This window comes from Zootoca vivipara, chromosome 8 (genome assembly GCF_965207765.1).
Source record: "Zootoca vivipara chromosome 8, rZooViv2.hap1.1, whole genome shotgun sequence".
Taxonomy (NCBI): Eukaryota; Metazoa; Chordata; class Lepidosauria; order Squamata; family Lacertidae; genus Zootoca; species Zootoca vivipara.
The window spans coordinates 81,856,645-81,879,964 of record NC_142591.1 but is presented as its reverse complement, the minus strand read 5'-3'; the positions used below and the strand labels follow the sequence as shown (position 1 = coordinate 81,879,964).

The 23,320-nt window shown below is 40.3% G+C and overlaps 1 protein-coding gene across 2 annotated transcripts in view; it reads left to right on the top strand.

Annotated features, from left to right (window-relative positions):
- TRAPPC9 (trafficking protein particle complex subunit 9) overlaps positions 1–23,320 on the top strand; it is a 257,231-nt gene that overhangs the window by 69,474 nt on the left and 164,437 nt on the right. For both annotated transcript variants that reach the window (XM_088676018.1, XM_088676019.1), the window contains exons 18-19: positions 11,693–11,835; positions 16,476–16,586. In XM_088676018.1, coding sequence (XP_088532144.1) covers positions 11,693–11,835; positions 16,476–16,586 — 254 coding nt within the window. The remainder of the gene's footprint in view (positions 1–11,692; positions 11,836–16,475; positions 16,587–23,320) is intronic.

Genomic DNA, 23,320 nt, shown 5'->3' with positions numbered 1-23,320 from the left:
GAAAGAAAACACTCAGACAAAACAAAAACAGATCTTTTATGCCTCAGAAGTTATTGTGTGAAGGAACCAAACCATGTTACCCATGGATGCTGGAAAAGTAATTTGCAGATTCAGGACATGGGCTTATTTTACAGTTCCAAGAACCACTACATCAGATCCATAAGACCTTGGTCAGATCATTCCAGCTCCAAACAGATGAATAATAGAAAAAAGGGCACTGCTACTCAGAGCTTAACCACGGCTTAATCTGAGCTAAGGATCAGGCCCAAAACTGATGGGCGGACATTCCTTACAGCCCCTCAGCCTGTGTATCTTCTGTACAGAATTAAACCCTAAAATGGTCAAAACAAAATAAAAAAATTCCTTCCAGCAGCTCCTTAAAGACCAACTAAGTTATTTATTTTGGTGAATATCATGGTTATTGGGTGTTGTGTTGGCATCTGTTTTGGGAGACAATGGAAGAGGGTGCCTTAGGGGGAAAGGTCAACCCATTGGAGATATCCAGAACCTCCTGTGACTGACATGTTTTATTGCAGGTTAATGAATGTTAATGAATACCCCAGCGATATATTTTGGATGAATTATCAAAACATACTTGCTAATGATCAGTATTTGAGAGTATGTTGAATACTCAGTAAAAAACTGAAGATTTTCCCCATGTTTTCCTTGGTTTGTCTTGCGTTATTGCAAAATAATTTTACTGAAGGCCCTTTCTAGTACTTTAAGCAACAAACCACAGGTTCATGAATGTATTCATAGCATTTTCGGGGGGAAGGAACAGAAAACAAAATCTCTAGATCCCTAGTTAATACAGCAGAATTGCAGAATGCCGGTAAGGTTTCCTGCTATGCATCTAGGTATGCTAGTTTAACATCACATCTGATTTGAAAGGCTCAAATTTCCTTCTGCCAATATATTTTCTTTTCCTCCTTAAAAACAAAAACAAAAAAATCCATTAACTTCATTGCTGTAACTCATGATGATTTAAATGGATTGCAGAGTGGAATCCCCAGAAGTTGGCAAACTATAGCCTAGGGATTAAATTGAGTGTGACCATGCAGTTGCTATATACCTGATTACTTGGCTAACATAAAGTTCTGAAAGATGACTCACTGTTTGGGAGTTTCAGTCTTTTTTTTATCTCAAATTCTGAAAGAAATCTGACACCGTAGCGTGATCTTTAATAAGCATTTGTAGGATTTTGTCTGCAGAGGTTTTGAGACTTGGTTTCAGGGATCCCTTCTAGTATTGATTTATCTACCAAAGACTGCTGTCTGTTGCGGAGGATTCTGGCAAATGTGTATTTGGTCTCACCCTCACCCCATCTAAAATGAGAGCACAACCTCCTGGAATACAGTCAAGTCTCCAGTGACTGCATATTAGCTGTGTTTGGATGGTCACATCTCAGTTTGTTGTTGTTGTTTAGTCGTTTAGTCGTGTCCGACTCTTCGTGACCCCATGGACCATAGCACGCCAGGCACTCCTGTCTTGCACTGCCTCCCGCAGTTTGGTCAAACTCATGTTCGTAGCTTCGAGAACACTGTCCAACCATCTTGTCCTCTGACGTCCCCTTCTCCTAGTGCCCTCAATCTTTCCCAACATCAGGGTCTTTTCCAAGGATTCTTCTCTTCTCATGAGGTGGCCAAAGTATTGGAGCCTCAGCTTCACGATCTGTCCTTCCAGGGAGCACTCAGGGCTGATTTCCTTAAGAATGGATAGGTTTGATCTTCTTGCAGTCCATGGGACTCTCAAGAGTCTCCTCTAGCACCACAATTCAAAAGCATCAATTCTTTGGCGATCAGCCTTCTTTATGGTCCAGCTCTCACTTCCATACATCACTACTGGGAAAACCATAGCTTTAACTATACGGACCTTTGTCGGCAAGGTGATGTCTCTGCTTTTTAAGATGCTGTCTAGGTTTGTCATTGCTTTTCTCCCAAGAAGCAGGCGTCTTTTAATTTCGTGACTGCTGTCACCATCTGCAGTGATCAAGGAGCCCAAGAAGGTGAAATCTCTCACTGCCTCCATTTCTTCCCCTTCTATTTGCCAGGAGGTGATGGGAGCAGTGGCCACGATCTTGGTTTTTTTGATGTTGAGCTTCAGACCATATTTTGCGCTCTCCTCTTTCACCCTCATTAAAAGGTTCTTTAATTCCTCCTCGCTTTCTGCCATCAAGGTTGTGTCATCTGCATATCTGAGGTTGTTGATATTTCTTCCAGCAATCTTAATTCTGGCTAGGGATTCATCTAATACATCTAATACATACATTTAATACACTGAAATAGGAAGAAATGTTGCAGCCCCTTCCGTACTCACTTCTTGGCAGGCCTTGATTAATTCCATAAGTCTTATAGTTCCGATTTTATCCAAACAGGGAAGTTGGGGTTGGTTACTGTAGTTCTGAACCCAGTCAGGATCATAAATCATGGTTTGAAGCTGGTTTAAGATTCTGTCTGCTCCTGATTCTGACAACCATAGTTTACCATTTCAGTTAAAATGGGAAGCTATAGTTAAAGACTTCTGCATTTCATTGAGATTCCACGAGTTAGACACTTGCACATGACCTTTTGCACATGGAAATGTGCAAAAGGCTCATTCATATCTCATATTAAACCAAAATACGGCCATCAGAGAAGGTGGGGAATGGTTATGCAACTTGGCTTTCTGGGAGGGTTGTGTGACGTTACTGATCCCACAGAAATCTTACATTTCCTTTTGAAACCCAGTGGTTTTTTTTTTTAAAAAAGCCTTCAACTAGTTTAGGTTATTCAGCTTCTGTATGTTGCCGTAAGACCTTGTCCAATCATATGCATTTGGCAACCTATATATCACTGTAAGAGCAGCTGCAGTTTTATCTCATTAGCTAATGTACATGCAGTACTGCATGCCAGCTCTGTGTTGTATCTGAGTATTATTCTGCTCACACTTTCAATCGTTTCAAGCAGGGCTATTTTTAGCCAGCTGAAATTTAAAACATTCCTTCTACCTTCGGGGGCAAGGGGACTTTATTGAGATACAGAGCATAACTCAAGATGGATCCTGTTGCTAAATGGTCTGACAAGGGGAGGCAGGGGGAAAAGGACAATACTGCATTATTTAATTCCCAAGGCATACATTATGCAGAATCTATATTTAGTTTTCCCCAGTTGCTACTACCACTGTATTATTACACAAAGGGATGATGCAATTTCATTGTTCAGTGAGTTGATAAGACATAAATGCAGATGAATGAACTAGACGATGAATGTGAGATACTGCATGTTGCTTCTGAAATTCAGCTTGCACTCCATCTGAGGGAAAGCTACAGAACTACAGCATGTAGGCAATTGTGTCTTAAAATCAGCTTGGGTCAGCATGCAGTTACCATAATATTTTAGTTCTCAAGGGCAGCAGACATCACGAAAGGCCATCTTGCCTTAAATAGACAAATTGTAATGACTATTTTAAGCGTTTAAAACAAGACACACACTTGGGATTTAGTTTGTTGGACCTGCACGTCATTGTTATAGCTGCCTCAGGATTTCAGATTTATTCGACTGGAGGGCAGATGGCCACACTGTTGAGCAAGGGGCATTATGACAATTCACATCACCTGTTTTATATGGGATTTTGGTATATGCATAGAAGGTTGTTGCTTTGTGAGGAAATGCAGCATTTTTAAAAAAGACTATATGGAAGTAGATTTTGGTATTTTGCTGTCATACAATCATCTACTACATGAAGTAAGCCTCATTGAGATTAGTGAGGCTTGCTACCAATGTAATTGGTACAGGTTGTAGCCTGAATCTTCATCACAGCTCGGTATAAAAGGTAAAGGGACCCCTGACTGACTCTGGGGTTATTGGCTGAGGGAGCCGGCGTACAGCTTCCAGGTCAGTATAGTTCGCACTAATTGGTGACTGCAGTGTTACACACACTGGCTGTGTTTGTGCATAAAACTAAATCGTGGTTTAGTGCTAAGTGCATGAGCTTTCACGAACCCTAGGCAAACCACCAAGGTTATAATAATATTTTTTAAAAATTTAAAAATTTAAATTTAAAAAATTTAAAAAACCCATCTGGCAGGGTTTTGCTCTCCAGTTCCCGCCAAGTGTAGAGAATGACTAGTTTACGGTAGTTTTTGCTTTCAAATAACCTTTCATGATTACATGCATACCCTACCTTTCCTCCAAGGAGGTTGAGGTGGTGCACATGGTTCTCCCCCTTTCCATTTTATCCTCACAACAGCCCTATGAGGTAGGCTGGGTTAAGAGATAATGGCCAGTCCAAGATCACCCAGGGAGTTTCATGGCTGAGAAGGAATTTGAACCCTTGCCTCCTAATGTCCCCACTGTGGAAGGACGTGTGGATCCAGAATTGGCCTCCACAGTCACTTACGGACCAATTGTTAAAATCGTGTTTATGGAAGACAATCTTACTCGGCTATGAGAGATCGCAGAAGAAGAAGAAGAAGAAGAAGAAGAAGAAGAAGAAGAAGAAGAAGAAGAAGAAGAAGAAGAAGAAGAAGAAGAAGAAGAAGAAGAGGAAGAGCCCAGTGTCCTAACTACTCTACCACACTGGTTCTCTAAAACATCGTTTAGCTCTACATGTAAGCTGGGTGAAGTTTCACAGGAGATTAAGACCCTCTTCAGAGGAAAAACCATCTATAGCTCTTTTTCTGGATTGCCCATCTCAAGCAACACTTGCAATGCTTCCATTGGCATGCTTAGATTTTTATTGGTAAATGTTGCATGGCTAGAGGCCAAAGTGGATTCAGTGGCATGGAGTACCTTAGTCAAGTTCTGACTGGTTTGCCAGCTAGGGCCATTCCTGGGCAGAGGTGACCTAAGCCACAGTGACACATGCCTTGGTAACCTCCTGTTTGGATCACTGTGGTGTGGTTTCTGTGGGGCTGTCCTTGAAAATGGTTTGGAAGCTGCCATCAGTGCAGAACACAGCTTTCAGAATGTTGACTGGGGCAGCTAGCAGAGACCATACTGTTTAACATATAACCCGAAGGATCTCCATTGACTGTTTGCTTCCTGGCTGAATTTAAGGTGCTGGTGCTGCACTGTAAAGCCCTAAACATATTAGCACCCAAACCTTGGAACCCAGGTATCTGGAAGAGTGTTCTTTGTGGTGGCTCCCAAATTACAGAATGCCTCCTCCAAAAAACTGACTGGCATTTCAGCATTAGGCTAAAGATTTGTTCGCATGGCATTTTCTGCATTTCTGTTTTTTTTGCTTTTACTGAACTTTAATAATAATAATAATAATAATAATAATAATAATAATAATAATAATAATAATTATACCCCACCCTCCCCGGCCGAGACCGGGCTCAGGGTAACTAACACCAAATATACAATACATTAAAAACACAAAATAAAATGATTAGTTTAAAATACAATTCGAATCACATTTAAAATAAAAATAAAATTAGGTAGGAACCTACAAATCATAATTGTAGGGGTAAGGAATTAAAAGTTCAGCAAGCCCGGTCACTCGTGCTGGTCCCATATGGCCTGATAGACAGAGCCAAGGAGGCCACTTACATACAGGGCCCCATAGAAAGAAGGGGGTCAGACTGGGCCAGGTCCTGTGGAAATATGTCAAATCCCGCAGGGCCCTGGTCTCTTGTGACAGAGCGTTCCACCAGACTGGAGCCAGGGCTGAAAAGGCTCTGGCCCTAGTCGAGGCCAGTCTAATCTCTTTGAGGCCCAGGACCTCCAAAGTATTATTGTTTGTGGACCGTAAGGTCCTCCGCAGGGCGTACCAGGAGAGGCAGTCCCTTAAGTACGAGGGTCCTAGGCTGCATAGGGATTTAAAGGTTAAAACCAGCACTTTGAACCTGACCCTGTACTCCACCAGGAGCCAGTGCAGCTGGTGTAGCACTGGATGAATGTGGTCCCATGGCAAGGAACTCGTAAGGAGCCTCGCCGCGGCATTCTGCACCCACTGGAGTTTCTGGGTCAGCTTCAGACAGCCCTGCGTAGAGCGAATTACAATAATCAAGCCTGGAGGTGACTGTTGCATGGATCACTGTGGCGAGATCAGGGCGAGAAAGGTAAGGGACCAGCTGCTTAGCACGGCAGAGGTGGAAAAATGCCGCCTTTGTGCAGTTGCAACCTGCGCCTCCATAGAAAGGGAGGTGTCAAAGGTTACATCCAGACTCCTGACAGAAGGCGCTGCCACTAATTGAGCCCCCACAAGAGATGGGAGCTTTAATTCTGTTTAGCTCTTCACTGTCTGGAATTGTTCTTGTTTCGATTGCATTATAACAAACCATGGGGTCACACGATGAAGGCGATGCTAAAAGATGCTTAAATAAGTATAATCCCTGCATGTACACTTCAGGTTCTGGTTCTATAAATTAAAGGCATAATCTTCCCTGTGTTTTCTCCAAAGTCATTTACTCGTGGGGATTATGTGCATGTTGTGAGCTGAAACTGCCATTCATCAAATTAATCGTGTTTCTATAAATTGGTTATACAGTGTATTTTAGATATATTTTAAGTGCTGTGAATGGGCTTCTAGCTGTGAAGGGTGCATTAAGGTTAATGGACATTGCACAGTAAGATCATTGTTACTTTGCAGCAAATTTACCTCGCTGCAGGTGACCATTGCTTTGTGACACAGCTTGAAGTACCTTGAGAATAAGAGATGCTGTATAAAAATGCAGTATTCTGCCCCCAATAACTTCTCATAGAAAGCCGCTAAGCCATTCATTGTTACTCTTTCCCCATGTCCTGACTAAAGTAATTCACTTTTTAAAAAATTCACATTTTTAAAGAACTCTTTGTGTGGGTCAGCAAATGTTGTCTCTTGTATTCATGGTCTTCTATGACAACAAATTCATAGAACTGGAAGGGAAGGGAAGGGTCATTGGATGCACAAAGTAGCTCATGCTCTGAGATAGAAGTCTTACCACTTCTGTGTGCCTGCATCTTGCTATTAGAGCCATGCCCCAGGGATTCTTCAGGCTCTGAGGGCTGGCTCACTTAAAAAGGCTGTGTGAGATAGCATATACCAGGCTCAACATGAACATCTGAGGATAAGGGAGTGCCTGAAGAAAGTGTTGTGACTCTCCACTTCTTCTTTGGCGATCACTCGTAGCTGAATAAGGATGTCTTCCATGAACACGGTCTTAAGTGTGTCCGTAAGTGATTATGGAGGCCAATTCTGGATCCACATGTCCTTCCACAGTGGGGACATAGGTTTCAGGGAGGGAGTTGATCATGGTGAGGATTTGCCAAACGTGCCTTCCTCTTAGTGCGTTCCTCCCTTTCGTCCTGAGTTTGAATGTCTAAATGAGTGAGCTGATAAACAGTAGCTACGCAAATTCTGGAGGAGCTTAAAGGACCTGATCAAGAAACAAAAAAGTACCACAAGTATCTTCAAGAACCAGGAATAAGACCAAAGTGAGCTCAACAAATGACATTCTCTGGTGGTTCTAGGTTTCGACAGTCTTTATTTTAGAAAGTACATCCTCTTGGTAGACCAACAGGGCTTCTAGCAGGAATGACACTGAGAAGAGCTGTTTCTCTGCTCCCATATCTTTCTTTCTTACTTTGCCAGACCTTTATTAGGCATTACAAGTATAAAAGGTAAAGGTACCACTGACCATTAGGTCCAGTCGCGGACGACTCTGGGGTTGCGACGCTCATCTGGCTCTATAGGCCGAGGGAGTTGGCGTTTGTCCACAGACAGCTTCCAGGTCATGTGGCCAGCATGACTAAGCCGCTTCTGGCAAACCAGAGCAGCGCACAGAAACACCATTTACTTTCTCGCCGGAGCGGTACCTATTTATCTACTTGCACTTTGACATGCTTTCGAACTGCTAGGTTGACAGGAGCAGGGACCGAGCAACGGGAGCTCACCCCATCACGGGGATTCAAACCGCCAACCTTCCAATCGGCAAGCCCTAGGCTCAGTGGTTTAGACCACAGCGCCACCCACATCCCTACAAGTATAGGCCATCAAAATTTAAAATATATACAAATAAACATGTAAAATATATAATAACGAGGATTTTCATTGGGATTTCTTCCAGCTAAAAATTCACCACTCTAAGAGATACTGTTGACAACAATTCAGCCACCCTTGCAGTTACTTCTGGGTTAGAATAGATAGATAGAATCTGATATTTTTATTGTGCCATGATGTTAGACTACCCAAAAAAGGGGATAGCACAACTTTGTGTAGTTGGTTGTGCAATGGGCAGTAGAAAAGAAAATGTTCTACAGTGTCCAGCACATTCAAGAACATCCGCAATGTCTGTCATTTCTGGGGATGTTTAAATATTTGCCCTTGATTAAAGCTGAGGGGGAAATGTTCAATCGGGCTAACATAAAGGGCCTGCGTTGGACTGGAATTAGTAATTTTGAGATATAAGTGACCCTGTTATCTGTTGTATTTAAACCATAGAATCTGGAAGAGCAAATTTTATTTACAGCTGACTCAATGTTTTGTTTTCCAATGTTCCTTAATCTGGTTTGAATATTGAGATAAATATATTGCTCACTTGAATTATACAAGAGTTCCAAGTCAATACCAATAGATCTGATTTTGCTGTGGAAGAGATGGAAGCATCCGGATTTATAAGAGTTCTTAAGTAAGTCAGAGAGCAGTCTCGAAGGTTGACAATGAAAATGGCAATGCAACCAGGATTTTATAGTGCTAGCTCACACCCAATATTCCATTGTGTATATAGCTAGTTCTGCACACATCGTCTCATACTTGCTTGAACTTGGGAGCCCCAGGATATGTCTCAATAACTTGAATGTATCTTATCTAAATCACTTTTGGCTTGAAAAATCTACATAGCAGCTGGTATAAGTTGGTTACCTTTCTGAAAATAAAAGTGAGCTATTGCTGAGGAGGTACACTTTGCCTGTTTTATAGCACTTGTGCAATGGTTTGACCAACCTGAGTTTTTTTGTCTTCTGCTCCCATATCAGCTTTGCCAGGCTAGAAGCAGTAGAGTTCTGGCATCAATTGTATCTCAATTATTGTGACCCCCTTCAATTTTCCCTTTTTCTTTCTAGTTTATTTCTTTTGTGTGAGATGCACCCTTTCAGGCAGATACTTGGGCAATGCTCTGGCTGTGCCCTACCATAAAGTTTGATGGAAGTGGCATCACTGAGAAGAGAAGAGGGTTCTTATGGAAAGATGACTTTACTTTCCTGGTGCAGCTTCTGTGATTGGCGTCTCTTACTCTTGCATAGAAGCTAAACAGGCTAATGCTGCTGACGCAAAACAGGCTAATGAACATCACTGTCCAGCTGCCCATCTTCACTCATCTCTCCACCTTTGGGCTGGAAATGAGGCACAGTGGTTGCTTAACCGCAATGAACCTGCAAGCTGCTAACTCCCATTGAGAGAGAGAGGAAGTAGCTCTGCTACCCAGGAGCTGAGGCACATATTGGAGACCAACAAGTGTTTCTCTCTCTCTCCATCTGAAAGGGTTTGCTTCAGGCCTCTCAACATGAAAGAAAGACCTGAAAAAAGGCCCTTCTGCTCATAAATTTGTTGATAAATGGATGACAGTTCAGGAGCTTCTTGTGAAATAGACCTTAGTCCACAAAAGCTTATGTCATAATACATGTGTTAGATTTTAAGATGCCACAGAAATCTTTGTTGTTTAAGTAGACAAGGCATTTTCCATTGCAAGAAAGCTAAGCAAACATCCATATATTATGGATATACTTATTAGCATATTTTTTCCTAATCCTTTGTGAAGTAAAGATGCAAAAAATGGTGCATGAAATCACTCATATAACATGATTCCTGACTTCAAAACGAGAACTCCTAAGCATCTTGCATTGAAGTCACTTCAGGCAGTGAGTGTGCCTCTAATAGCTGTACTTTAACACTGTCAAATTACCTTAAGGACGTTCTGATGCTTTTGCAGTAATTCGGTTTCTATTCCAAACACCAGCAGGTCATTCTAGTGCTCTGACACCTGCTGGCCTTCAAGGCAAGGTGTCCTAGAGACATCTCCAGTCCTCAAAGCCCAAATATGATATTTTGAATGATTTAAGCAATGCTAGATTTTCAGTGGCAAACGTGGGAATCTTAACCCCTTGTGTTTGCCTGACATGCAAACTTTTTGGACTGGCTTACTTCTGGGTTGCACAGGTTCTCCCTTTTGGCACTAGTTGCTCTTGGCACTTTTAAATTATACCCATACCTTCTGGCAGCAGTTTAAGTGAAAGACCAGATCTTGGCAACACCCATAGCTGGGCTGTGGGCTGCCAGTTTGAACAGGGAGCTGAGATGGAAGTGAGAAACATGCATGTAGTGAAAAACCCTTCCTACCTTAGTCTCATCTGTGTTTTTCTAGTGGCACCTGGTAACCAAGGCAGGTCCGCTGCCAAAATATGTTTGCTGAAAATTATTACTTGGGGCACAGTTTCAATTCTGCATTTCCTTCCTTTTGAAATTCAAACCCAGTGGGGATTTTAAGTGAGAGAAAAGCAGTGGACACTTTGGACTCAGTCTAGGGATGGGGAGAAGAAAGCCAAGCTACACAGTTGGATGGTCTCACTGAGGATGGTGCTGCGGAGCCCCAGATGTTTGCCCAAAGGCCTAGCACTAATGGAGCTGGGTTTTTTTTTTATGTAGGAGTTTCATTAAAAACACATCAACTTCAGCATTTGTTTTTGTTTCTAGGATTCTGCAATTATTTCACTTTCTTCTCCTTCCATGTAAAAGAAAGCACTTCAAAGGAATTCACTTTTGCTTTTCAATCAGTTTTGTACATAACAGCAGGACATCATCAGTTTTGGGATATAAAACAAAAGAGTGAAATCTGTACTTTGCCACACTTTACGAAATATTATGTCACCAGCAAAAAAAAAAAATATTTTCAATACTACAAGTCTGTCTTAAGCAATGTCAGCTTTCTGAAACTACCGATTTTAACTCAACATTTTGTTAATCAGGAAATGTTTGTAGGGTGTTTTTCTTCCTTTTTTTTAACATATTGCCTAATGATTATTTTCTAGACATGACATTAATGGTTATACAAGTTGTCCAGTTGCTATGTTCTGGTGATGTAAGATTAGCCATAGTGTGTATCATTTGGTTATATTAAGCAAAAAACAAATTGTGTGACTGTGTGAAATCAGATAAAAGGTTAGCTAACTTACAACAGATATACCCATAAATTTCAAGGTAGAGTTAATAGTCTGTGAATGCAGCCTTATTCTTCTTTGGCTCTCTGGTGAAACAAGTCATAGTGCCACATTATTTTGAGCCAATGTCCCTCTTAACCACAGGTGCTTAAAGCAGTGGAAGTAAAGTGCAGGAATGGCACCAGTAGTTCCGAATTTGGTGCATAATGAAACAATTGCATGTCCCTTTTCATTTACCAAATGGAATCCATTCATAGTAAATCCCATTACTGTGTGCACTGTACCTAAAATATGGTTGTGTGAATTTGTTTTTAAATTGCATTTATAGGTGGTCTTCCCCCCCCCCTTTTTAAGGCAGATGTTAGGATGTACCATAACTGACTGTAATCTTTGAGATCATCCTGTTATATTTCCTAAAGCCCCTGTTGCATTTACATCAGGGTAGCCAGAGCAGTATTATTAGTGGAAATACAAAGTGATACTTGGTGCTCAGCAATGGAAAGGTAATAGAAATCAACTGTATATTTCAGTATAGAAAAAAAGCAGATTTAAACTTTTTACTGTTGTTTTTGTAGACGCTGGAAGCCATCTTGAACTTCAAATACTCAGGAGGTCCAGGACATGTCGATGGCTATTACAGGAACTTGTCTCTGGGACTTCATGTAGATGTGGAGCCATCTGTCTTCTTTACACGTGTTAGTACTCTGCCCGCAACAAGGTGTGTTATTTTTAAAAAGCTTACTTTTGTGTGGGAAGGGGGAAGGATTTCCTTTATATAACATCAGTATAGCAGCAGCAGCAGCAGCAGCAATATTGGGACAGCAATCTTATTCCTGCAATATACCAAAGTAGATTACTATTAATTGAGAAATAGTTTCCTCTTGCATGTTCTCAAGGGTCCCATGTATCTGTACACAGCTAAAGGCTAGTCAGCAAAAACGAAACATTTTCTTTCCTTTTTTTGAACCAGTGTGCTTATAATTACATAGAAGTGACCCAGTGCATCTGAATGAAGCTGCCCAAATGACCTAAAGGTTGGCCGGTATATGGCCTTACTACATGTTAATTTCCAATTTCATTAAAACCATGTTAAAGTCTAAAGAATACATCGGGGCTTGCAGAATTATCTATTTCTCCTCTTTTATTCATGTTACAATTAATCTTTGCTTTAAACAAGCTTTTTGTTCTTTTGCTCTCTCTATCATATCAGTATTATTATTATTATTATTATTATTATTAATTTCCTCTTAAAGTACTTAATAATTTTGTCACATAGTATTGTTTTTATCATAACGCAAGCCACATAATATAGCTGAGAATGGATTTCAGTGAAAGTTAATGCTTTCATTGAGTCTACTTCAGCATTTTATTTTTGCATAATAGGCAGTGTTCAGTAGAAATACCAGCATATATAAATTCACTTAGTACTCCATCAGTGAGGCATTCACTAGCGCAGTAGGACTTCCATTTCTATTCCCCACTGTGCACCCAGAAAAATATGCTCCCCAATCCTCCAGAGCTGATTTTGAGGATGTGGCAGTTGGAAGGGAGAGAAGAGAAAGAAGAAGCTCTGTGACATGCACAGAAGTTTGTTGCACCAGCAGAGCTTCAGCAAGGGATACAACCCTTAGTTTATAAGCTAAACCGTGATGCCGTTCAGCAGCACACCGAGGCTCACAGTGTGTCAAGAGATACAACCTTTTTGAAAATGAACAGCAACTCAGTGAAAGTATGAAACAAAGCTCTCACTCTGTTTATTAGAAGAACTGTATGTTGCTGCTTTGGATTATGGCATTAGTCATATAAAACCATGTTGTGTTTTGTTAGAGGTCAAGAAACCTCCTAAGTACTTTGTTGAGCTAGGTCCAGAAATAATATGGATGAATAAATCTTTATTTAGGTGGAGATATTGCCAGAATTATTTTATGTTCCTTCATTTTTATTTTTATTTTTACAAAACGTCTTGTCACTCTACAAGTATTGATGTGAATGTGCATTTAAATACTCCTTTTTATAGTGCTCATTATTTGTGGTTTTGGTGACATACAGTGTTCCTGCACTTCTACAAATTTCCCCACTACTAATACAAATTGCATCTCTGTCCACACATCTGTGAACTGGTGTTATTTTAAAAAACAACTTGTTTCTCGGTTTATGATCCACACTGTCCGTTGATTGTAAGACTTGAGCACTGCAAATTATAAAACAAAGTTATATTTGTTTTAAACTGGTGCAATTAATTTTGCTTGAAATCACATATTTGTATAAGTTATGAGCTACTCATGAACTTTTGCCTAGCTTTTAAAAAGTTGTTTTCAGTATTTGCAACCTGGTTTTCCATATCTGTTTTCAAAGCAATTTACAAATAATACAAAAGTGGCTTTTTAAAAAGATACCGGTAATTGCAGATTGGAGAGATTTAAGTAATCATATCATCAGTTTCGGTGTGGCTCTGCTAGAAAGTACTCATCCATCTTCTTCTTTAGAATCCATCTCTTAACTTGGGTACATACTTTAGCTGAGATTCTTGAATTGCAGGGAGTTGGACTAGATGACCCAAGGGTCTCTTCCAACTCTAAGATGCTATGATTGCCTTTCTGTCATGTTCTCACATTGCAGTTGTCAGTTGTCCACTTTAATGTATCCTGACCATTATTTCCCTATGTTCCCCCCTTTCCTGTCAGTCATAATACAAATCAGTGGACAGTTTCAAAAACTGTACATTTCTAGGTAATCTAACTGTGTTCAAGCCCGAGTTCTGGAATGTGATCCTTCTGATTGGACATATCCCCCACACTTTAGCCTCTCTGTTTCATATCTGCTTACCCTTCTTGAGTCTTGGTCTTCATCAGAGCCTTGAGACTCCTGTTCCACAACACAGTGGCAAGGCCACAATACGGGTACCTCATTAATTGCTGGGAACATCAACCTCGCCATGTGGAAATCCCTTGCAGACGACCACGGTGCCTGTAGACAGTCAGGTTGTGCATCCAGCCACTCTTAACTCCTCTCCCTAGTCCAGTTCCCAGGAATGCTCAACTCTCCTCTCTGCCTGTATTTCATTTCTAGCAAAAAATACACAGCCATCCCAGTCTCTAGTTCTCACATGAAGATTTCCCTAAAAAAAAAACAACCCACTGACCTTTTCATAGAAACAGCTAGCATTCTGTAACAGAATCATTCCTTTCAGCAGTTACAGTGTTTATGACCATCCCATGACAGCATAGCAGGCTTAGACTCTTCCACCCGTGAAGAGCTGTGGAAGAACCTAACAGCAGAAGACAGCCGCTTCTCAGTTTATTTTTTTTGTCATGCAGCATGGATATAATATACCTTCTATTGGTTTCATGCATTATGAAATAGAACATTTTTGCCTGTTGGGAGAAATTTGGCGGAATTCAGCTGCTTCTCCTAATGCCAAAAATTCAACAAATCTGCCTCTTTCCAAACTGGAGCAGTCTGTCATTTGGTTCAGTTAAATTTTATGAGTTTCTATTTTAGCGTTGCTAATGAATAAAGCAATAGTAGTTGCCTGTCTCATCTCCTCTACTCAATTGAATTTAGTTTTTTTCCTCTCTCTTCCCGTGATGAATGCTTTATATATTCATTTGCTGATGAAATGTTTTTCAGTGCTTAAAGATTTTATCAAGTTATGATAGCACCGTAATAGATTTTAATTCTTTAAAAAATGGTGCTTTCTCAAAATGACTTGCGTAAACCTAGAATGTGTCAGATATGCACATCTAGTGAAGAAGTGTGGTTAAGGCAAATGGAGAATTAAAAAGTTTAAGGGCGTTGTGTGACCCATTATCCAAACACAATTACTTATAACCCTGACACCAAATGCATACATCAGTGGTGTAGCCCTAATGATCTGGATTTAGGACCATCAGCTGGTTGCAAACACTAAGATATTAAGATCCATTTTTAAATTGTACATTCTTCCCTCTGCTACTCTCACTGTTTGTACAATAGGATGATTTTTAACAAAATAAGCATTGCCTTAATGGACCTTGACACCCTAACAGATATCACTGGAGTAGAGATTCAGCCTGTTTTGTATGAGGTTGTACTCCCTTTGAGAAACGTGGTTTGCAGTTTGAGAGTGCTCCTAAATGCAGATTTACTGTACATCTGGGCGATCATGATGTGGCAGTGACCAGCAATGCTTTTGCTCAGTTTAGGCTAGTATACCAGCTGCACCCAGTCTTGATCCTGGCTACAGTGCCTTAGTTTCATCAATGTTGGATTACTGTAATGTGCTCTGCAATGTGACTGCCTTTGGAAGCTGCAATTGGTCCAGAATGCAACAGCAAAGATTTCAGTGGATGCCATGCAGCCATTCCTCAGCTTTCTTGCAACATCAGCACCAGCTGCTAGTTTGCTTCCAAACACAATTCAAAATGCTAGTGATTACCTTCAAAATCCTAATCTGCTCCCTGGTTTGTGCATACTCCTTCTCCTCTAGCATAGCTGAGAGGATGAGTTCAGACACCTTAACTATGGGTTTCCATGCCTTTAATTGTGGATTCCCATGTTATCCACACCAGAAATGGCAGTTCGTGTTAACTATATACTTTGGCCACCTCATGAGAAGAGAAGAATCCTTGGAAAAGACCCTGATGTTGGGAAAGATTGAGGGCACTAGGAGAAGGGGACGGCAGAGGACGAGATGGTTGGACAGTGTTCTCGAAGCTACAAACATGAGTTTGACCAAACTGCGGGAGGCAGTGCAAGACAGGAGTGCCTGGCGTGCTATGGTCCATGGGGTCACGAAGAGTCGGACACGACTAAACGACTAAACAACAACAACAACAACAACAACAAACTATGGGTTTCCATGCCTTTAATTGTGGATTCCCATGTTATCCACACCAGAAATGGCAGTTCGTGTTAACTATGGTTAGTTTAAAGAAGCCAGCTAGAGAAATCAGTTTGAGCTGTTTTAAATAACCATAGGTAACTTGAATCACAGTTTGAGTTTACAGATGACACAAGAAGTCACAGTTAACTAAAACTGAAAGCAAACATCTCCATACTCATCTCAGCTGTGTGGACGGAGGAGAGAGGAGGAAGAGAGCACCTGATACCAGAAAGAAGCTAGGCTCCCTGACATCTCATTAAACCATAGTTTACTGTGATACTTGAATTTGAACAGCGACTGGGGCAGGATAACGAAAATGTTAAATAATCACTGCTCTTAAGAAGTGCTGAGATTTGCTGCAATGGAAAAAGAACATTGACTTGATCACAGACTGTTCCTTTCCTTTAATAATAATGATTAATGTTTTTCTGGTATCATAACTCTGTGATGATTGTTAAAACCTCAACATTGTTTGTTTAAATCTCTTCAAATAGTACCCGCCAGTGCCATCTCCTCCTTGATGTGTTCAACTCAACAGAACATGAGCTCACAGTTAGTGCAAAGAACAATGAAGATCTAGTTTTGCATGCTGGGGAATGCCAGCGGTAAGTTCAGAGACAAAACACAGCTTCTTAGTTTCATCCCCTTCTTTTCCCCCCCCCCAGTCCTCCTGTATGCTGCATCTCTGTCTCACCTTGAATGTAAGAAGCTCAGAGGCTCAGAAGTGCATGTGATTAATAAGTAAGGGTAAAGGTAAAGGTAAAGGGACCCCTGACCATTAGGTCCAGTCGTGACCGACTCTGGGGTTGCGCGCTCATCTCGCATTATTGGCCGAGGGAGCCGGCATATAGCTTCCAGGTCATGTGGCCAGCATGACAAAGCCGCTTCTAGCAAACCAGAGCAGCACACGGAAACGCCGTTTACCTTCCCGCTGTAGCGGTTCCTATTTATCTACTTGCACTTTGACGTGCTTTCGAACTGCTAGGTTGGCAGGAGCTGGGACCAAGCAACGGGAGCTCACCCCGTCACAGGGATTCGAACCGCCGACCTTCTGATCAGCAAGCCATAGGCTCAGTGGTTTAACCACAGCGCCACCTGGGTCCCGATTAATAAGTAGTCTCCTAGAAATAGAATTGAATAGTTTGAGACATGTGTGGGGAAACAGAAAGAAATAGACATTTTGTTCATCACTTTTTTTAAAAAAATATATATGTATTATAGCAGAATATGAGAATACTTGATGGTACAAGTTTCACTGGCCATTTTGTACTCAGAGGCACAAAGTGATAATTGAACTCCTGCCATTCTGGAGTTTGGACATTCTAACTCGAATGCTTGCTTAGAAGTCTCAGATATCAGAAACAAAAAATTGATGTTCAATTTAGTTTTCAGTGTGGTCCTGACTACTCTCTTTTTCTAGTAGCAATAAAGTCATGGATTTTATTTCAGATTATGGCTGGATTTCTGAATTGAAGATTTCACACTTTATAATCTCGATAGCGTCAGTTTTGCCGAGCAAATTCTACTCAAAAAGAATGTTTGGTTCTGTACTTTGGAGTAACTTTAATATGGTTTGGCAGGTATTTTAAAAAGTTATGAATATAGTCACTATCGCCTTGGCAGTGCCTTGGTTTGTATTTACAGATGTGAAAATATTAAAATTTATGATTAAATAATATGTGGTCATCAATAGCGGTACATGTAGACCTACTTTTGGTAATTTATTATGCTTTTTTCTTGATCATCATACCATTAAAATCAAGTTTCATGAAAGTAATTTGTAATTCAAAGTGGAAGGTGTCACCTAAGCATTTAAATTATATGTACAGAATGTCTGGCATTGAATAGTCCTGAACTAACTCATTAGTGTGGAGATTTATCAAAGTGATGATCTCAGTAGATTTTTCTTTTGTGCTGCACCTCAAGTGTTTCATGAATGTGTGGTAAACAGATTTCAGAGAGTACCTGGAAAAGACATTATACTTGATACTCATTTTAAAAAGGCGGTATTGTCTTGACTTCCCATTATATACTCAGATGCTGTAACATGATCCACACAAAATAAATGTATTTCCAAGTATAAAGAAACCAAATGAAAAACGAGTCCCCTAAAGCTGATGGCTTGCTTCACTTTTACCTGAATTGCTTTCACTTCTCTAAAATGATTTTTTTGTATATAAACCTCCTCTATTCTGAGAAAATTTGTGATGATGTAAAAGTTGAGATCAAGTGGGAGCACATTTTTCTGAAAAATGGTATAAAATGAAAAGGATTGCATTTAGGAGAGGATGGGACTTTATGTATATACCGTGAACAGCATCAATAACATTTTCCATAGTTCCATAGGACATTATTCTTTGTGTATTTTTCAGTGGTGGGAGAGCATCAGGCATATCAAATGGCACTTTTGTGTGATTTAACAGCCTGTCAGATTTTTTTTCCTTTGCTGAAGTGTACTACTTACCGAAGTGTACTACTTACCTCTTTTTTAAAAGGCATTTTAAGGTTATGCCATAGAAAATTTCCAGTTAAGGGGATGTACTGTGATCTTAACACTGAAGTAGAGTGGATTACACAATTCAAATGAGGTGATTCATTTGTTTGTGGTGGTGATGGGGGGTATTGTCTCTATCCTATTCAGCAGCTCCCCAACTAAGTCTTAAAGGGCAAATTGGGTAGCTTAGAAAGTTTTCAAAAGATTTTTGGAGGGGATGGGAAAGAGGTTGTTGAAGAGGGGAAAACCTAACCGAAATGCCCATTATTTGGTTACCCATGAAATCTTAGGGATAGAAACTAACCAGTTTTTATGAACTTGGGTTCAGCTGGCCAATTAACATGGTTGTGGTTGGGACATTTCTACCATTTTGTTAATATCTTGTGTCAGTGTGAAATATTCAAGCGCTTTTCATTTGGAGTGCTCAGATCACATCTGTAGTTTGCAAGACAATGTGAGTGCCCTTCTTGAAGATGTCCGTGGGTTCCATATGACTCTTCCCAGTTATTGGGTTCTGCACCTGTAGAAAGTGTGTTCTGAAGTTGCATTGAGTGAAGACTTCTCTAGAATTGCAGCAATTAACTGGTTTCCTAGAGCTAATATTAGCCTGAGTACCATGTGAAGTGAATAAACAATAGCTGGCTTTCATACCCTGCTTATGAGCTTTAGGAGTTACCTGGGTAGCTGATGCTGAACTAGATAGGTCTTGTTTGGGGAAATAAGGCAATGAGGAACTATAGTAACCTCAGCCTTACTTGCTGTCCTCATATAACTCTCTTCAGGGTCAGGATATTCTGCAATCCCGCCAGTTTTGCAAGGCTTTGTTACCTTTATTCAATAAGTTGCTTATAGCTATTATTGAACTTGTGAATTGCCCAAGGCGATTTACAGACATACCTTTAAAAACAGCTGAAATGATTTTAAAACGTATTACAAGAATAGTTTTATAAATAAAAGTACAGGTGCAAAAATAAACATCATCGGATTAAAAATAAAATGAACACTTAAGGCAGAGACCCTTCCATCATACTGGAAAAGCTTATCGAAACAAAAATGTTGTTGGTTGTTTACGGAAGGTATAGATAACAAGCGCTTTTATGTGTTGGAAGTGACATTTGTATTGGTTGTTATTAACACTTCTCAGACAAACAAACAAATTAAGATACGGTAATATAATTGAATAAAACAAGTAGAGAAATATCAACCTGTACTTTATTGGGGTTTATACCTTCCCAGTGTCCACAGTATTTAATAAACATCATATAATGAGACAATGAGTACCCAGTGGTCATGGAGTACCCAGTGCAAACCACTTTTGTGATGATGTTCCCCAGGTGAGGATTAAATATGGGACTTTAATTCCTGTATAATCCATTTTATATGAGGAGGACTGTTAATGTCTGAAGATATGGCTCATTTCACCTACATTTTTAGCATGACTACTAAAAGAAGAATGATTGATGTGTGCTCGTGTACACATGAAGTAACACTTCATTTAATGTCCCGAGGATTTCTTGAAATAAGTGCCGTATTTTTCTGTGTATAAGACGGGGGTTTTTTAACCCAATTTTTAAAGTTAAAAAACATGGGTCGTCTTATACATGGAATATAGCAATTAAATATATAAATAAATACGGTGCTGGCTCTGGCAGTTGCAGTGGCGAGCCGAGGGGCCTCCACAGTCTGCCTGCCTGCCTCCCCCCACTCTGCCTGCCCTACAGCTGGGAGGGAGGCTGTAGGCAGTTCGTTTTTGCCGTGCAGCGTCTTTGCGCGGCTCTGTAAACTAAGAGGGATGGGTGGAAGGCCGCCTGCAAGGCGGAGCTGCCGATCAAAGATATTTCTCCCCTCTGTGTCTTTCCTGTGCCTTTTGCATGGAGGAAAGGCACAGAGGGGAGAAATATCTTGATCAGCAGCTCCGCTTTGCAGGCAGCCTTCCCTCTTCCTTTGCATGGGTGGGGGAAGCTATGGAATAGCGGGTGGGCGGCACAACGTTACACAAGAGGAGCCGTGAATTTTTTTGCACTGCTCCTCTTGTGTAGCGCCTGCCTGCCTGCTATTCCGTAGCCTCCTCCACCTTTGCAAACTCTGTAAATGAAGGGGGAAGGCAAAGCGGAGCTGCCACCATTAGACAGTACACAGTACCACAATGTCATATATCAATAAAATTTACAGTAAATTTCACATATAAAGAAAGTTCACCACTCCCCCCCTAAAAAAATCTCAACAACTGTGATCCTCCCCCCCAAAAAGCCCGACAACTCAGGAGAACCCCCCCCCCAAAAGCTCAATGCTCTGGGCAATCCTCCTCTAAAGCTGCAGAAAAACTGTGCCCCCCCATAAAGCTCAGGGTTTCTGTAATCATCAAATCAAGATTAAATCCAAGCTCTAGGCTGTAATGTTTGTAATGAGAAAGGTCTTGCTTTCTGATATTTATTGGGGCTGAAATAGGGATCAGAGGGAATAATGCTGTGGTGTCCCAGCATGCACTCACACTTCCTGCTGTATTGTGGGAGCTGTTGTCTCCCAACCTGCACTGTGGAGCCATTACTGTAACTTCAGAGTACCTGCATTAACAGTTTTTTTATATCACTAGCCCATACAAATGTCAGAAAATAAAAAAAGATTGGCACATTCTGCAAGATTCAAGTTAAAAGTAATCAATTACATAAAACAACATGGAAATGGTAAAGCTTCAGAGAGAAAGTTTGGACCGCCTCCCACTGTGTGCATGATCAGAAAGTGGAGAAAACAGGAAGAACGTCTGCTCAAAATGCCAAATCAGAAAAGGTCCTTAAGAGGAAAACCAGCAAAATGGCCAAACTTGGAGCAGAGGCTTAAGACATGGATTATGGAGCCTGAATTCTCTTAAGCCTGAATAGTAGGACAATTGCTTTGGTAGGAAGCAGCCTTATACCAAGTCCCAAACATTAATCTGTGTTACCATTTTTCTGCAGTATTTTTTGGCTACAAACTAGTCTTAAGTAAGAACATAATAATATTCTGCTAAATCAGGCCAGTGGCCCATCTAGTCCAGTATTCTGTTCTCACAATGGCCAACCTGATGCCTGTTTGACCATTTTTGTTGCCTAGCTTCATCTACGTTGGCAGCCCTCCCATAAACAATCATGAACAAGAGTCTCTCAGCTGAGCCTTTACCTAATTTACTTTAGCATTCAGGTGTGTGTTAGCATCTTAAAAGCTTTGGGGCATTATTTCTTAAACATGGTGACGGGACTAGTGAGTGCTACATGGAAACTTCCGATACTTCCTGAAGAATTTCTGTGACTCTTTTTCAGCTTTTCTGATCATAGTGACTGTACTTTTTTGTTGTTGTGAGTCCTATGAGACCAAATAGATGTTTAATAATAATAATAATAATAATAATAATAATAATAATAATAATAATAATTTATTTATACCCCGCCCATCTGGCTGGGTTCCCCCAATCACTCTGGGCGGCTTCCATGTTTGTTGTATTAAGCCTGAACATACTGCAATACCCAATGAAGAAGCCATCTAGACCTTTTGTAGAGCCAATATAAGAGTTATTGGGCTGGCGGCGGGAGAATTCCAAAAAGAAACAATTAGCCATCAAAATTGAAACTCCGAGCACACGCTCCATCTTGAGCTTACTTGCTTTTAGCACAAAGAATGTAATTTTAGGGCACACAAGAGAAAGTCTGTCTCATCTCTGATGAATATTAAGTGCTTTGATAGTCTCATATTTTGAATATTTGAATAGTACTGTGACAGGAAGAGAGGTCTTTGCCTAATAGCTGTAATTGTTCTCTCTGATATACCTGTCTTGTGTTGCTAGAAATGGAGCTTATCTAAGGCTAATATCTGGTAATCCAGAATACCTTTGTGTGACTTATTAATGCCCTATCTCCATTTTTAAATAGCATTGCATTCTTTTATTTCTCTTTTCCCCCTGAAGCACTAATGATCTTTTTCACACGTCAGTATTTGCTCAGGTTTTCTCATTAAGTTTTATAATGGAAACTTCTTCTTAAATAGATTCTTAGGAGGAACCTAACAAAATCACTTAGTGATGTATTTAATCTACTCAACTTTTCAAATCTTTCAGGTGTGATGTGGAAGAATATGTTTTAAAGTACTAATTAAGCAGAGGAAAAATAAATGCAAAGTGTCTTGGTAATTTGCAGATCATTGTACATTTTATGGGACTCCCTTCCAGTTGAGGTCCAAGAAACCCCTTCCCAGTGGAAATTCTAGCACATACTAAATACTTTTTACATTATTATTTCAGTAGGCATTTTATCTGAGTTCTGAATTTATAGGGTTTTTTCCCTTTCCTTTTTCTACTGAGTTAATTGTATATCACTTTGAGTCTGTTGTAATTAAGCGGTATGTAAATGGTTGAATGAAATGAAATCCATTTCAGTACTACCCATAAGTACTTTCTTTCATTAAAATTACATGAAATTACAGCAAGTGGGTTTTTTTAGCAAGTAGTATCTTCCTCTTAATATGGCATGTAATAATTTAGCTCACATACAGTGGAGAACATTTACCGTATTGTAATAGCCTCCACACCAAATGCTTTTTGCAAAGTATAGCTACCCTGTTTCATATTCGTTCACTGAAAGAGATGTGATCAGAGGGACTTTTATAGCAATAGCCATGATGCTATAGAATAGTCTTTCCTCTGAGGTGGAGTTCTGTTTCCTTGGCTGTTTAATTTTGGCAGGTATTGGGTCTTTCTAGTTAGTGCTTGTTAAAAATTGGTGGCTATTTCTGTTTTTAGCTAGTGCTGTTTGTGTGTGCTTTTATTGAACAGAGTTGCTTTGTGTTACAGGTGTGCAAGATTTGTATCTTTTCTAA